Here is a 16156-nt window from a genome sequence, read left to right as displayed (position 1 = left end):
TATTTGTAATCTCATTGTTGTTGTCCATTGTTGTGTATTGTTTTTATTCTATTTTTATTTTTATTGTTTACATTTTTATTTTATTGTATATTCATTACTTATTCTCCTCCCAGTGTTTATTGTTCTGTGTTTGTTCTTAACTATTCTGTTCTGGTTGTAGGCCTATTCTGCTCCACAGAAACGCAATTTCGTTGCATATGTGTGAAATGACAATAAAGAGACTTGACTAATTCTAATTATGTTCACCAAGATTAATGTGGAATGAAATGAAGATATAATTCCTTACCGATTCCAGTATATATTGGTACAATGCGTTATAATAATTTCGATCTTTTGCTTTCAGAATGTGTTTTGTAATTGAACTCAGTAAATATAAAATGTTAATCACAGGCGGTTCACTTGTCTGCCAAACTTCTAGGCATAGTATGTATGTATACTTTGTTCATGTGATTTAGAAAATCTACATATATTGAGTCAATCTAAAGTCTTTAGTGTCCCTTAGGTGGCAGTATCGACCATCTATTGCTCTTTAATTATATATCATTGTCCCCACCAATTCAGTACCATGTGTCTGTGAACTCCGGCTGTAATTCAGAAATTTTTAGGAAAGCAAATGGCTTCAGCTACTTGTTGAAAATCGACGTCAGTCAGTCGAGGAACCTGAACTGCTTATCACTGTGAAACTAGCCCAGCCTTTTCAGTTCTGAAAGCAGACACTAGAGCAGACATGCTCTTAAGCCATGACCAAACATACACATTCCTACGGCAAATACTGCGGTGACAGATCATAGAAAACATTGTGCAATATATTTAATTCATTTTCGCCGGAGATGTTAGTTAGCAAACCAGCCCGCTAAAGGTCCTTTTTTATTGATTTTGACAACATGCCGTAGTCTGGAAACTGCTCCAGAGTGTATGACTATTATATCATGTGCTGCTGCTTTCCAGTGATGCTAGACTGGCTACTTTTGGAATTTTTGTTCTTCTATGTTTTTCATTTCTTTTTATATGTTACCACTGCATTTATGATGACAAATCACCTAAGAGTTATATTTTCAAATACATGTATACAGGAGTAATTTGCTAGTTGATTTCATCCTGAAGTTCTTGTCAGAATCTTGTACTATGGGTCTTAGTATTGGAATTTTAGTGGAAGGGTGACATTTTTCTAGGCTACAAGTTATGTGTACGATTGTGAACAACACAGTACATTGAGTAACAATGTAACAGAAAAAAATGTACCTCTGCTTCCTCTAGAGGGCGCTGGTGATTACACTCCTCCTACAACAGCCTCCCTTTTCAAACTCCACTTGTGTTCAAAGGTAGCCACGGACAATCCTGTTGTTTCATGCCTAATCATCATAAAGTTTTGCGGTCAAGTGGATTGTGTGTCTCTCCAGAGCTGACAGTATTAAAACCATTCAGCCATTCTACTGGACTGGACAATTCTTTGGCACCAACACCTGAAAATTGAATCTACTTAAAATTCCACCTGAGCACACTGGAGCACATTTTCCCAGTTTCACGATTTTTCCTTACTAACAAATTGTGTTATTAAGTGATGAGTGTCTTTGATAACATCACACAAAGTCTACAGTTTAAGAATTGTCATAAAAGCATTCTGCCTTTCACACTGAGGTTAAGGGGTGACTGAAATATTAATCTATTGCTTATTATTGTAGAAAATTTGACATTTTTACTCAAAAGCAGTAAAGTGATTCCCCCTGTGTCCACTCCATATGATGACATCAAAAATATAGTTCAGTTCCGTGATGGACAAAATAATACCTCATGAAGCATTTGCTGTATTTTATGACCCCACTAAATTGTGCTCTTGGTTTGCTTTGGGACATGCTTGGTGGCATTTTTTTAACAGAGAGCACCACCTAGTGGGCTCAAAAAATGTATCAAATGGTTCATGAAGCGTCATTTTGTCCATCACTACTACAGTACGTCACGTCTATGTGACAATTACGAAACTGTGAACTATGTCATATTTGGTTTTGGGTGAATTTGTACAGCACCAAGAGTATCACAGCTTATTCTTTATAAAAAAGAAGTAAGCTTAGCAACAACGTCAAATTCTTGTCAGATTATCTTCAGATTATATACATACATGGTAAAAATATGAAAATGATGGTAAACCGCCCACATAGTCAAATGAGGAGATGAAAACAGGCATATTTAAATAAATTACTCTGACCCTCCTATAACAGTAATACACATGGTTACTGCAGCCATCCATCCAGTCATTTTTTGCCCTGTCCTATTCAGGCTCTCAAAATTTTTTACATTTTGGCCATTTTCAGAGCCTTGCAAGAAGAAAAGTACATAAGATACAGCTGGTGCTCTGATTATATTTTTGAATTCTACAGACAAGTTAGCCCTAGTCACAGAGTTGCAAGCTGTACGTATCAAAGGAGCTACGAATGCTGGAATTTGCACCAAAATGAGGAGTTTGGCAAACTGTATAAAATAATTTAAAAATTCACAAGGCTGTAGTTTCAAATCTATTACAGAAACAGACCTAATATTTGGGATTTCACTGTAATTTATATTATTTAGAAGCACCTACAATTTTTTTTCAGAGAAATCTGTGAGGGTGACCTGGGAATTTTTTCTCAAACTTGGTGATTTGATATCACTTCATAAAAATATGTGTCTCGTCTGAAGTTCACTGTTATAGGCCCTACAAACACAATTTTTTAATCTATAAGTATTAACTGCAGATATTTTTGAGGTATCATTTTGCTCAAAACTGCACCGTATCAATGTAATATGTTAAATTGTTATTTAGCTCTGTAATGATACTATTTAGCTCTGCTATTCAAATATCAATACATGCTATGCAAACACTAGTAGTTTTACATTACATCTGAGATATACTGTAATGTAAGGTGTTGATTCACACGGATTTTACATTCAGGGTGCAGTGATCAACTTCAACCACAAGAGGTCATGGTTTGATAACAGGAAGCATTAATAAGTGCCATGTTGTGTCCGGCTTAATCTAGCCTATTTCGTTCATTTCCCGACAATATACACAACTTACTGTTTCTGATGCTACAACGGACTGAAAGTGTTTTACAGGAGCGTACATGTTAAGCCAATGTCTTCGCTACTGTAAGTTGGCGTTCCAGAGTAATCAGCATATTACAGATTGAATGTCTGAAGTCATATTCAAAGTTTACCATAAAAATTGAATTTCGGTAAGAAAAATACAGAATACTTTGAACAGTGACAACATAATTTATTATATATCAGCAGATGATGAGCCAGAATTGTAAAAGTTGAGTGTGCATGGAGAATACAACATATTCCATAACAACTAGCACCTCGTTTCAAACTACAACACATTTCCTTTACCATATTTAGCCAACACACAACATTCTACATGTTTCATGTTTGATAGCACTACTAAGTTCTCTAAACTACCATATGAAGAACAGTTGAGATTTGTTAAGTTCTGACCAAATGGAGGCGTGCTGCACTGTTTGACAATATATTTCTAATACTCCTCTCCCTCTTCTTCTCCCTCCCCCTCAATGGAGTCGACGCCCACCTCTTCATAATCCTTCTCTAGAGCTGCCATGTCTTCCCTGGCCTCAGAGAACTCTCCCTCCTCCATACCCTCACCCACATACCAGTGCACAAAGGCTCGCTTTGCATACATCAGGTCAAACTTGTGGTCCAGGCGAGCCCAGGCCTCAGCGATAGCAGTGGTGTTGCTCAGCATGCACACTGCTCTCTGAACCTTGGCCAGGTCTCCACCAGGAACCACAGTAGGGGGCTGGTAGTTAATGCCCACCTTGAAACCAGTGGGGCACCAGTCCACAAACTGGATGGTGCGCTTGGTCTTGATGGTGGCGATGGCAGCATTGACATCTTTGGGCACCACGTCACCACGGTACAGCAGACAGCAGGCCATGTACTTGCCATGACGGGGGTCACATTTGACCATCTGATTAGCCGGCTCAAAGCAGGCATTGGTGATCTCGGCTACAGAAAGCTGCTCATGGTAGGCCTTCTCTGCAGAAATGACTGGGGCATATGTAGCTAGAGGGAAGTGGATACGAGGATAAGGCACCAAGTTGGTCTGGAACTCTGTCAGATCAACATTCAGGGCACCATCAAATCGAAGGGAGGCTGTGATAGAGGAAACTATTTGGCTAATAAGCCTGTTGAGGTTGGTGTAGGTGGGGCGCTCAATATCGAGGTTCCTACGGCAGATGTCATAGATGGCCTCATTGTCCACCATGAAAGCACAATCAGAGTGCTCCAGGGTGGTGTGGGTGGTCAGGATGGAGTTGTAAGGCTCCACCACAGCTGTGGACACCTGGGGAGCTGGATAGATGGAGAACTCCAGCTTGGATTTCTTGCCATAGTCAACTGACAGGCGTTCCATCAGCAGAGAGGTGAAACCAGAACCGGTACCACCTCCAAAGCTGTGGAAGACCAGGAAACCCTGAAGGCCTGTGCACTGGTCAGCCTGGGAAGAAAACAGAACCAGGTCATTAAACAGAACCAGAATGTGCATTAATCAAACCTTATTATTCAGCTTGCTTTAATCGACACATTTCACAGTTAACCGTACCAGCTTGCGGATCCTGTCCAGCACCAGGTCGATGATCTCTTTGCCAATGGTGTAGTGCCCACGGGCATAGTTGTTGGCAGCATCTTCTTTGCCAGTGATGAGCTGTTCAGGGTGGAACAGCTGACGGTAGGTCCCAGTGCGTACTTCATCTGGCCAGGCAGAGAACAAGGAGTTAATCTATAGACAAGGAACTGGGACACAGCAGCATAATGGCTGCCCTCTAGGAGAGACTGAGAACTTACCAATAACTGTAGGCTCCAGATCTACAAATACAGCCCTGGGAACGTGCTTCCCAGCTCCAGTCTCACTGAAGAAGGTGTTGAAGGAATCATCCCCTCCTCCGATGGTCTTGTCACTGGGCATCTGGCCGTCCGGCTGGATCCCATGTTCCAGGCAGTAGAGCTCCCAGCATGCATTGCCAATCTGCACACCGGCTTGGCCCACGTGGATGGAGATGCACTCACGCTAGGGGAAAAGAGTAAACGTGGTCAACTGAATGCATATTATTAAAAATATTTGATTATTCATTTAGGAATTGTATCTGAACAGATAACATTCATCATCGTTTATAGATTTTCCTTAAGCCAGCTTGCAATTAAAATAATCGCAATTAAATGTAATCAATTAAATAATTGCTGATAAAACACTGTAAATACAAGCAGAAAATGGTATCATTCCTATTCTGATTAGGTTTTCTTTTAAATTCTAATATAATATAATAAGTAGCCATCTTTTAAGAGAATAAATTTTAACTGTAACGCCAGTGTGTGTTTTTTTCCCTAGACTGCAGTCTTTCATTCATGTATTTCGCCTCTCTGGCCCTGGGTGAATAAGGAGGAATGGAACCACATAAGGGCACCACCCTGCGGTGCAGGTTGCTTAGCCAAGCAAAGCCAGACTGTGCTGGGACTGCGCATTGAGGCATTATGCCACACCCGTCTGCCTGCCCCCACAGCAGGAGATCTGCACATGCTCACACCAAGCCACCCTCCCCCTCTATCCACGGCAATGCCCGTTGCTAGGCAACCAGACACCCACATGCACGGCACAGCGCCACTCGGGGCTCTATGAGGCGAATGGCAGCAGCAGCAAGATTTCATTAACAAATGAAGCTTCTGAGTATCGCTGCCTCGCCTGCTCGACTCCTTTGCATGTTCACAAAAAAATCCACCAGATAGCTTGATGCCAGTTCACAAAGCAGGCTGTGAATTCAGTTCTAAACATAGCTCTTGTATGCTGGAACGTATCACCTCTTCCTCAGTCTTACATCCTCCCTCCATTCTATTTGAATGAAAAATTGAACCGGCTGATGCTGACATTTCACATTTCCTGTGGACCATAAGTAAAGCATGGAAATATACCGTGATAGAACTAAATATAAAGCCGAGATTGGTTATAAGGGCCAGAAAATAAGACCAAAGATACATGTAGGCCTCTGCTGGACCCTGTGACAGCTGCTTACCCTCCCCAAGCAGTCTGCGGTTTTCCATTTTGGAATACCACGGGCAAGGACTCCAAGAAAGGCGAGAGGGGGTGGGAACTAATGAGGAATTGCATTGTCCCATCATCACCATGGCGACTAGAGCACACTTTCTAAGATCTGGTTTCCTTTCATTCAGCAAGGGGAGAGAAAAGCGACTTCATGTAAATGCAGTAATTCGATATTGATCAGGTGACAACACAGAAGTCAATATCAGTCCGTATTACAGCTGTTCTGCAGACGCATGGAAGCCAGCATCATCTATTAAAAACACTCTGAAATGTATTTATAGATATATTGCGACAGAAAACGATCATGAATTATAGATATTTAAACGGTTTTCATGGTGATATACTTGTCTGATTCATATGTGTTAGATAGAGCATATGCAGGCTAAGTATCTCGGTATTATATGGCGTCAGGCAAATGAGGGTAGAGACGGGGAGTGAGCGACCTGGAATCGTGCCACGGAAGCGGACTAGGAGATGATGGAGGGGGTTGGGCAGCCCCCTGCTTTTTCATCATGATTATACCAGTGGGGGTCATAAAAATTCATAGCGGATGTTTTCTAAATGATCCAAATTTCACAGTCCGTTACAGGCGCATAAAAAAGCGGTATTATAGTTTAGACCACAACAAAATAGGTATTGGAGGATATAGAATATTCCAAGATAAGGGTTCAACTGCAAATTCTGTAACAGATGTCTTCAGGAGGACTGGATCAAGACATCCAAAAATAGTCTGTATAATGTAAGACATAAGCGGAATAGTCTCTCGTGGTTCTGCATTGTTAGATAAATTGTGTATGCTAAGACTTTACCTTAAATTAAAGTGGCACCCTAACATTCAATTTAACACGTAACCGTGATAATGAAACCGATTTCTGACGTATACTAATCCCGCTAGTTACTGTATATACATTAAGATGAAGGTGGGTCGAAATTCGGTATAAAACACTCAGGCCTACACGAAACAGAACATTTCCTACATAATGAATAACAAAGAGATTTAAATTTTGCCGCTGTTATAAGAAGCAAAGATACTTTAAACGTATTGCCCTTCAGCCAAGTCATAGATAAACCTCAGATAAACCCCATTCGTTTGCGCAGTGACATGCCTACAGAAAACACCCACGCAAGATTAATTCTGGATAAATCGGGATGCTGAAAGAGTTACATTACTCACCATGTTTTCTGAAAGAGAGAAGTTATAAGGAAATAAAGGAAGAAGAAAATAAACGCTCCCTTGTAACTGCTCTAAAAGAAATGATGTTACTCGGACCGACAGCTAAGAGTCGTCGCAGTAACTGACTGGGGGAGTGGAGCTGCACTCCGGTTTATAGCCAGCGCAGAGGGCCGGGCCAGCATACATTAATATATTAGGATTACTCCCTGAACTGTGCTGGCTTTGGAAAAAATATTAATGATAGAATAAAATGTTTTACACCTCAGAAATTTGCGTAAATTTGCTAAAATCTCGTTTTGGATTGTATTGAAAAGAAGGAATTTGTATATTGTTAGCCAAATAACGTACCCTGCGAAGAACGAAACATCCAGAATTTGCTTTAGGCCTATATAATACTGCAATTAAATAGCGTAATTCGTCACATGGGTCAAACTGCGTAATACTGCAGATGTATAAACTACACACGATATACAGGAATGTAATCTTAGCACTGTTTTGTGTTTTATTGTATTAAATTGTGTTCATGCCTCTCGTGGTTACCGAAGAACACCTAGTCTACTATAAGAGAAAACATCCTGTTATCTTACGTTATGAAATGTATCTTCATGAGTAGAACTAATATTTCTGGCCATTCTGTGGTTCCGGACACGTTTTTAATGCGTGCTTTGGATTAATTTGACTAACGGGTTAGGTCTGGTTGTATTGCCATAACGATGGATGACAAAGCGTTTTTGCTGCTGCTGTTCATAAGTGCATCGACAAATCTCATCACAATGTAGGTTTATGTAAAAATAAACTATTTGTTATGAAAGATACTTTTTGATTTTCACCGAAAATTCCATTCTCGTTTGTCATTTTTGTCTGTCTATCTATCTAGCTATCTATCTATCTATCTATCTACTGTATCTATCTATTTTGAAAGTGACAATACAGAGAGTCTTTTTGTGCTGACCCATAAATGTAGACAGTAATATTTTGTTGAATCCAAGTGTTCTTCCTGTTGATATAAACCATTTCTTGATTTCTAAGTGCGGTAGCAAATATCCATCCAAACCATGACAGATATAGAACACAAATCTTTGTTCGTTTGTCAAATAAAGGTGGTGGGGATTGTGACAGAAATATAGTTTAAAGTGTTATGCTTTTCAATCTTTGTGTACTTGTCATACATAAGTTTGCCCTTGAATCCATAAAATTTTGTGAGATAGCCAAGAATTTCTAGGTATGCCCTTGAACGTAGTTATACATTCATGGCTCTTACGGTAGCCAGTTTTCCTTCTAAGGCACCAAATTGTCTGTAGGTGTGAATGTGTGTGTGAATGGTTTGTGTTTCCTGCAATGGTTTGACGCCCCATCCTGGGTTGTTCCCTGCTTTGCACCCATGGTCTCCAGGATAGGGCTCCAAAGCCCTGTGAGCCTGAATAGCACAAGCAGGTTCAGGAAACCCCATGACGACACGGGGAGAGCATGCAAGCTGCACACGTCTGGAGCTTTGGCACGACCCAAAGCCAGCAGGTCCTAGAGGCATGAGGCGAAATAACGTTATTCAAGTACATAAATACGATCAAATATAGTTTCCAAGGTACAGGCCTGAAAATAAATTATATTAAGTCATTTAGTAAATTAATAACTGACAAAAAGTAACTGATAATTCATTTGGAAGATGAATGTGCGGTGTTGTGTATGTCAATACTAAAACACTGACAATACGCACAGAGAGTGTATTACATAAACAGCTTTATTTGGAGAGTAATTCATTTGGAAGTCATACTGTTAATGTAGTACAGTCAGATACACATAATACAATGGACACAGTAAAACGCAATACTAGAACCTAAGGGATTTTGTGAGCTAAACCCACTGCAAAGGTGCCTATTTTTCATATTTCACATAAGCCCCTAATACTCCTCTCCCTCATCTTCACCCTCACCTTCCACAGAGTCGACGCCCACCTCTTCATAATCCTTCTCTAGGGCTGCCATGTCTTCCCTGGCCTCAGAGAACTCTCCCTCCTCCATACCCTCACCCACATACCAGTGCACAAAGGCTCGCTTTGCATACATCAGGTCAAACTTGTGGTCCAGGCGAGCCCAGGCCTCAGCGATAGCAGTGGTGTTGCTCAGCATGCACACTGCTCTCTGAACCTTGGCCAGGTCTCCACCAGGAACCACAGTAGGGGGCTGGTAGTTAATGCCCACCTTGAAACCAGTGGGGCACCAGTCCACAAACTGGATGGTGCGCTTGGTCTTGATGGTGGCGATGGCAGCATTGACATCTTTGGGCACCACGTCACCACGGTACAGCAGACAGCAGGCCATGTACTTGCCATGACGGGGGTCACATTTGACCATCTGATTAGCCGGCTCAAAGCAGGCATTGGTGATCTCAGCTACAGAAAGTTGCTCATGGTAGGCCTTCTCTGCAGAAATGACTGGGGCATATGTAGCTAGAGGGAAGTGGATACGAGGATATGGCACCAAGTTGGTCTGAAACTCTGTCAGATCAACATTCAGGGCACCATCAAATCGAAGGGAGGCTGTGATGGAGGATACAATTTGGCCAATGAGCCTGTTGAGGTTGGTGTAAGAGGGGCGCTCAATATCGAGGTTCCTACGGCAGATGTCATAGATGGCCTCATTGTCCACCATGAAAGCACAATCAGAGTGCTCCAGGGTGGTGTGGGTGGTCAGGATGGAGTTGTAAGGCTCTACCACAGCTGTGGACACCTGGGGAGCTGGATAGATGGAGAACTCCAGCTTGGATTTCTTGCCATAGTCAACTGACAGGCGTTCCATCAGCAGAGAGGTGAAACCAGAACCGGTACCACCTCCAAAGCTGTGGAAGACCAGGAAACCCTGAAGGCCTGTGCACTGGTCAGCCTGGGAAGAAAACAGAACCAGGTCATTAAACAGAACCAGAATGTGCATTAATCAAACCTTATTATTCAGCTTGCTTTAATCGACACATTTCACAGTTAAACGTACCAGCTTGCGGATCCTGTCCAGCACCAGGTCGATGATCTCTTTGCCAATGGTGTAGTGCCCACGGGCATAGTTGTTGGCAGCATCTTCTTTGCCAGTGATGAGCTGTTCAGGGTGGAACAGCTGACGGTAGGTCCCAGAGCGTACCTCATCTGGCCAGGCAGAGAACAAGGAGTTAATCTATAGACAAGGAACTAGGACACAGCAGCATAATGGCTGCCCTGTAGACTGAGAACTTACCAATAACTGTAGGCTCCAGATCTACAAACACAGCCCTGGGAACGTGCTTCCCAGCTCCAGTCTCACTGAAGAAGGTGTTGAAGGAATCATCCCCTCCTCCGATGGTCTTGTCACTGGGCATCTGGCCGTCCGGCTGGATCCCATGTTCCAGGCAGTAGAGCTCCCAGCATGCATTGCCAATCTGCACACCGGCTTGGCCCACGTGGATGGAGATGCACTCACGCTGTGGAGAACAGTATAAAGTTTTACACTGGGTTTCCAGTAAAATATTGCTTTTTTAAAAAAATAAACACCATATTCAATTAATATTGTATACATCTTATGTTCATACAGCTCAAGGTTGTAGGATTTCAGTTAAACATGATTACAGCAGAATAAGTCCTTTTGTACAAATTCAACCAAGTCATTTTTTTAATATTCAGTCAACAGAGGTTTCTAAAGTAGTATTTCTTTCTCTCACCCTCTATTTCCACTTGTATTTCTATATCACTCAGTCACACACATAGACACACACAAACCTACTAATTGAATGCAAAAGGCCCCCGCACTCACCCCAGTATTATGCTGTGAACACAAAGAAGCCCCACCCTTTAAAATCCACACACATCTTTTCCCCTGACAGTGCCTGCTGTCTTCCATCGATTAAAGAGCCCAGTATGTTGATAAGATTCATTAAAACATGCTTAACTAAACAACCAAGAAAGCCGTTTTTGTTAAAGGCAAGTCCTCGTCTTAATATTATTATACATAATAACATTACAATGTTATATTAATATTTAAAATATAGTAGGATAATGGACATGGATGTAGAGGAGAGGCTGTCCCTAAAGGAAACACTACCCTGAGCACAATAGGATCTCAACAAAGACCTCCACACAAATAATGCAGCCGCACCTCTGCAATAGCACAGATTTCGTGAACAGACTGGCAGCACATTCTTATTACACGGAGTTTATTAACATTATCAAGTTACTTGTGGCTTTTATTGTGAAAATACTTCAGATAAATAGATGGAGTAAAAATGACGACTTAATCCCCATATTGGAAATATAGTTCTGAAATCCCCGTCCCGATCGGTTGACAGCAGTGCACTTAGCCTGTTAATGCGTATCGTACCCCAGACACACCCTCTACCTTCCAGGACTTGCAGACACAATGCAACGGACATATTTTCCCAGTTAAACGATAAAGCTATATTTAAATAGGTATCTGTCGCATGTTTTCAGAATTACTCTTGATATACAATTTCTAGATAACTGTCACTGCAAATAGCTTTGCATCGGTTATTCAATAACCCACAAGTACTGTTCAAATGTGAAATCCACCTGCATTATATAATTTTGTATAATAATAATAATAATAATAATAATAATAATAAGATCGCAAAACAGCGAAAGCTTAAGTTAAAATTCAGTAAATATCACAATTAAGTAAGTAAGTAAATAGGCTAAAATGAATAGCCAGTGACCGAGGTGCATCTATGTAGGCTACACTGCCTTTTGTGGCTCCACACTAAAGCACAACGCGCTTATAAGATGTCACACTAACAAAATAAGACCTACATACTCGCGACACTGTCTTTTCAGAGGAATTAGATTAAAGATCGGCAAAGACATTCAGTTACCAAAGCAGGATGTCGCCATAAAGAAAAGCAGACACTCCCTGTCGCACAGAAAGACCCCGTAACGGTCTTACTTATAATAACGCCTCTGGTTTTCCTCCGCATTTCAAAATAACTTTCAGTCTAAAGATGTTAAGAGAGCAATACAAACTTTAAAAGGAAACCTACCATGGTTGTTGTTTAGGTGATCAAGGATGGAGCGGAAAGGCAAGTATATCTGACTTCCTTACTGCAACAATGGGGTCTGTGTGAGACAGGACCGGACTGAGGAGTCCTGCATGTAACTCCGCTTCTAATGAAGCGTGTATGGCTGTAGCCGGGAGCCGAGCGGGGAGGGGCAATGCCGGGCACGACCGGCCGGCACCGGGGCCCGCGCCATTGGCTGACAGGACCAGGAACCCACCAGGCTGAGATGCGCTTTGTGCAGCGAGGAATGGATTTGAGGTGCAGCTGCAAGTGCCATCTGTTGAGAAGATGCTTGCTGGACTTTGACCATTTTACCAGAATGCATGGAAATTTCTTCTCTGAAGTTTTCCCTTTTTTATGGTGTCCCAATCTGACACTGGTTCAGTTAATTAGATTTAACTGTGCTATTTTTTTAAGGTGTCATTTAATAAACAATCGTATTGTTTAAAAACTGCCATCATAAAACATTTCTTAATTTTTTTCTTAATTGTTTTTATAAAACATTTCTTAATCTTTTTGATTTCCCTAAGGTTCTATCGATTCAGGCTTTTTCCATCCATCCATTTTCTAAATAGGCTTATTTATCTATAGAAAAAGTAGGCCTACTACAGATATACTTTTGAATGTGTCATTTTTCTTTGCTTTTGCTGTGGCCCCAGTGTTTCTATTGCTCATATACATTTTTTTTATTACACACATTTCCAATCAAGCAAATTAATATAAAATATTAAACTTACGGAAAAAAAGACAGTATGTGATAGAAGTTTATATGTATGTAAAATCATCCCCCATCAGGATAATGGGCAGAAGGTAGGACAGGGTAATCATATTTCCCTTTTTGCAGTATAAAAGCTGACACAGAAACACACATATATATATACAGTATATTGCCCATATAACCAGGACTTCCTGCTTAAGGGCAAACAGGACATCTGTCTCATCACAGTTGGCAAGATGGTAAATAATAGGAATGGTATTGATTCACATCTCCTCCCCCTCCCTGCCCCAGTCAGAATCCTTAATTGTCACTTAACACCAAAGAGAGACCACAGCCAAAGACCACGTTTAAAATCTTCATTTTAACGAAATAATTTGTGGTTCATGCTATGTACTGCTACATTTTATAAGTGCACACTCTGAATTCTCTGCAAGGGAATGGTTGGTTTGGTATTTTGACCGTATGTTTGTGTTTTCATCCACGCTGCTGTAAAATTGGGAAATTCTTAAGAATTCTCAAAGTTAAGGCTTGAAGTTTAAAATTAAGGTTGAATTAGTATTGTGATAATCAAGGTAGAGTGCCACTAGCTTTCTGTTTCACCACAGCCCCCAAACCCCCTTCAGCACGACCACCCTCTTTGTCCCAGATATCGCACCAATGATGTCATTCAACAGTATGCGGTCATGTGACTATCGTGTCACTGTCCTAGTCTGGTAATTAACAAATCTAGAGAAACTCACTTTCTGTTTCTCAGTGCCATACATTAAGCTGAAGGAACTGGAGAGACAGCTGAGTGAAATTCTTTTCTATCTTATCATTTGGAAACACAGAACATTCATAAGGCTGAGAATAGGAATGAGATCAGCTACAGCCACATGGAGGAAAGTAATTAACTATACCACACAAGTTTGTCAAATGGCTGACTTTTGGTTTTGATCTTGAACGCTATATTTTTTTAGGTGTATGTCCTTCCATTACATAATATACACATTTAATAGGAGGGGTTCATGAATTCCACCCTGTACAATGACAGGTCACACCAAGGAACCCACCTTGGATCTGAAGAAATAACAGAAATCAAGTTCTGCTTTGTGCTTTAGTGCCAGCTCACATTCAAAAAGCTCTAACAGTGAAATGGAACAGCAATGTTCAGTATGTGAGGGGCGGGGGGGTGTTCAGTATGTGAGGGGCGGGGGGGTGTTCAGTATAACTGAGATGATTGCTGGACAGCAGGGTGGCGGAAGGCCAGCATGGGGCCTAGCCCTTGGGTCGGACAATTCAAGCAGCTGCAGCATAAGGAGCCATTTGAGCAGCTGTGGATGTGGACTGGGGATGGCGGGTGGGGGGGCATTCTCATGGGAGTGGCTATTTTTTCTGGATATTGTTCATACATGCACGGCTCAGGATTTTTGAGTTGTAGGCTAATAGGTTTGCCATAGAATAATACAACTTTGAAGCGAAACTGTCTTTCATGCTCTGTTTAAACAACCTTAATCTTTTGTATGTGGCAAGTGCAGTAAGAGTAGCCTTTCTCATAGCTGATAAATAATGCAGGGTTCAGTGTATTCTCCACTGGAAGCATTAATTCGCAGGTTTCCGGACACTAGCAAAAACAAGCTAGTCAGCTCTCTAAATCCGAGGAAAACAATGAGTACAATATGGACAGAGCTCATTTTGCTAGATTTGATTGGTCCATAGTATGTCAGCTGTTGGCAGCACCGAAGGCATGTCAGCAGAAAACAGGAAGTCTGAGAACATCATCTGTCCTGAGTCAGAACTTTATGTCATTAAAGGCCAAAATTACTATGTGACTGATATTCATCTGGAGAAACAAACATTCAGGCTCATTTATAGAAAAACGTCATGTAGCATGATCTTCTCATGTGTTGTGTTCAGGTATTTGGTCCATGTACAACAGCTTTGATAGAAATTTGGAGCTGTTTGGCAGGAATTCCAGAAGCCTGAAAACTGAAGTTATTATGAGCCCTAGTGACTGTTACCATAGAACTACCATTGTTATTGGCAACAACCTGGGATGCAAGGAAATGACTTTATGAGAACAGCTGGGATCAACAATTTTATCGTGCTTTATTTTAATGAAAGACATTTTATGAATAAGGGAATAAGGCTTCCATGCTGTTCTGTTAGGTACCATATTTAAATATTTCTTACAAATGTGTTAAGAAACTAATATTTGTAGTTATTTTCAGTAGGTTCAAAGCAAAATTGCATTGGGAGTGCCTCTAGGGAAACAAGTGGCAAAAGATGAATGCTAAAATAAAGTAAATCAAAACACAGAGATAATGAGTATCAGACTGATACTTTTCCAAGAACATGAATGAAATGACCATCATCATGAAAAATTGTGTTAAATATTGATAATAAAAGAGAGGCAGGATTGACAGCCAGATTTCCAGGCAGAAAATGTTTTTGTCTTCAAAGATGATTGACAGGACAAACATGGCGATTAGGAGATGGATTTTCACGTACTGTATGGAACATCTACAGGAAATCCTCCACAGGTCCTGTAGACTGGAGACTCTTCACTTTCCCCATTGAGGCAGCTGCCTTCTGCCATTCTGTATGGGTCACATGACCTGCTGATAAAAGCTTTATGGGAGGTTGTGCATTATCTCCGGGATACCCTTTGGTATCTAAGCAACTATTCATCGCCGAGCTACCACTGGGATCTGAGAAATGGGTTTTGGGGGGTTGGGGGCTCTCTGTGCTCAGCCCTGCATCATTACTGTATATCTTCATACATTATTTTATTATATTCTGTCTTTTCTCTTACTCTACAGTTTGATCAAATGTTTTACCAAAACAGTTAAAAGGACATCATTAAGAATTTTCATTATATTGTATTTCAGCTTATGATTGACTAGTATATTAAATGACCTTTCAAAGCCAATCTGTCAAATTTTGCAGGTCCACAATAGCTAGAAAATTTTACCAAAAACATTCGAGCTAATAGCTATAAATTACTTAATTGTGTTTTGCTCAATAATTTAATTATTTCAATTAATATATAATAAAACTGAGAAAAAATATGTAAAATAAATGTAAATGTATATATTGACAAAGACGGGTTTACAAAAAATGAGTTATAGCATTATTTGTACAGGGTTAGTATAACTGGAAAAAGAAACTA

At 40.8% G+C, this 16156-nt stretch overlaps 2 protein-coding genes across 2 annotated transcripts; both read right to left on the bottom strand.

Moving 5' to 3' along the window:
• Positions 1 to 3229: 3229 nt before the first annotated feature.
• On the bottom strand, positions 3230 to 7419 carry LOC111855711 (tubulin alpha-1B chain). The gene is made up of 4 exons (XM_072713581.1): positions 7260 to 7419; positions 4837 to 5059; positions 4595 to 4743; positions 3230 to 4489 (listed from the first exon to the last, which is right to left on the bottom strand). Exons 1-4 carry the CDS (start codon positions 7260 to 7262, stop codon positions 3509 to 3511), a joined length of 1356 nt encoding a protein of 451 aa, XP_072569682.1. The 5' UTR covers positions 7263 to 7419; the 3' UTR covers positions 3230 to 3508.
• Positions 7420 to 8979: 1560 nt separating this feature from the next.
• LOC111855712 (tubulin alpha-1A chain) lies at positions 8980 to 12422 on the bottom strand. The gene is made up of 4 exons (XM_072713582.1): positions 12270 to 12422; positions 10481 to 10703; positions 10244 to 10392; positions 8980 to 10138 (listed from the first exon to the last, which is right to left on the bottom strand). The coding sequence occupies exons 1-4, from the start codon at positions 12270 to 12272 to the stop codon at positions 9158 to 9160; spliced, it is 1356 nt and encodes a 451-aa protein (XP_072569683.1). The 5' UTR covers positions 12273 to 12422; the 3' UTR covers positions 8980 to 9157.
• Positions 12423 to 16156: the final 3734 nt, after the last annotated feature.

This window comes from Paramormyrops kingsleyae, chromosome 6 (genome assembly GCF_048594095.1).
Source record: "Paramormyrops kingsleyae isolate MSU_618 chromosome 6, PKINGS_0.4, whole genome shotgun sequence".
Classification (NCBI taxonomy): domain Eukaryota; kingdom Metazoa; phylum Chordata; class Actinopteri; order Osteoglossiformes; family Mormyridae; genus Paramormyrops; species Paramormyrops kingsleyae.
Note: the sequence above shows the minus strand (reverse complement) of the source record. Positions and strands in the feature narration are given on the sequence as shown.

Excerpts from the sequence above, each read along its gene's own strand:
- LOC111855711 (XM_072713581.1), bottom strand. Across the intron at positions 4,744-4,836 it reads TCTGGAGCCTACAGTTATTG|ATGAAGTACGCACTGGGACC; the intron begins GTAAGTTCTCAG and ends CTGCCTGGCCAG. Across the intron at positions 4,490-4,594 it reads TGGACAGGATCCGCAAGCTG|GCTGACCAGTGCACAGGCCT; the intron begins GTACGGTTAACT and ends TTTTCTTCCCAG.
- LOC111855712 (XM_072713582.1), bottom strand. Across the intron at positions 10,393-10,480 it reads TCTGGAGCCTACAGTTATTG|ATGAGGTACGCTCTGGGACC; the intron begins GTAAGTTCTCAG and ends CTGCCTGGCCAG. Across the intron at positions 10,139-10,243 it reads TGGACAGGATCCGCAAGCTG|GCTGACCAGTGCACAGGCCT; the intron begins GTACGTTTAACT and ends TTTTCTTCCCAG.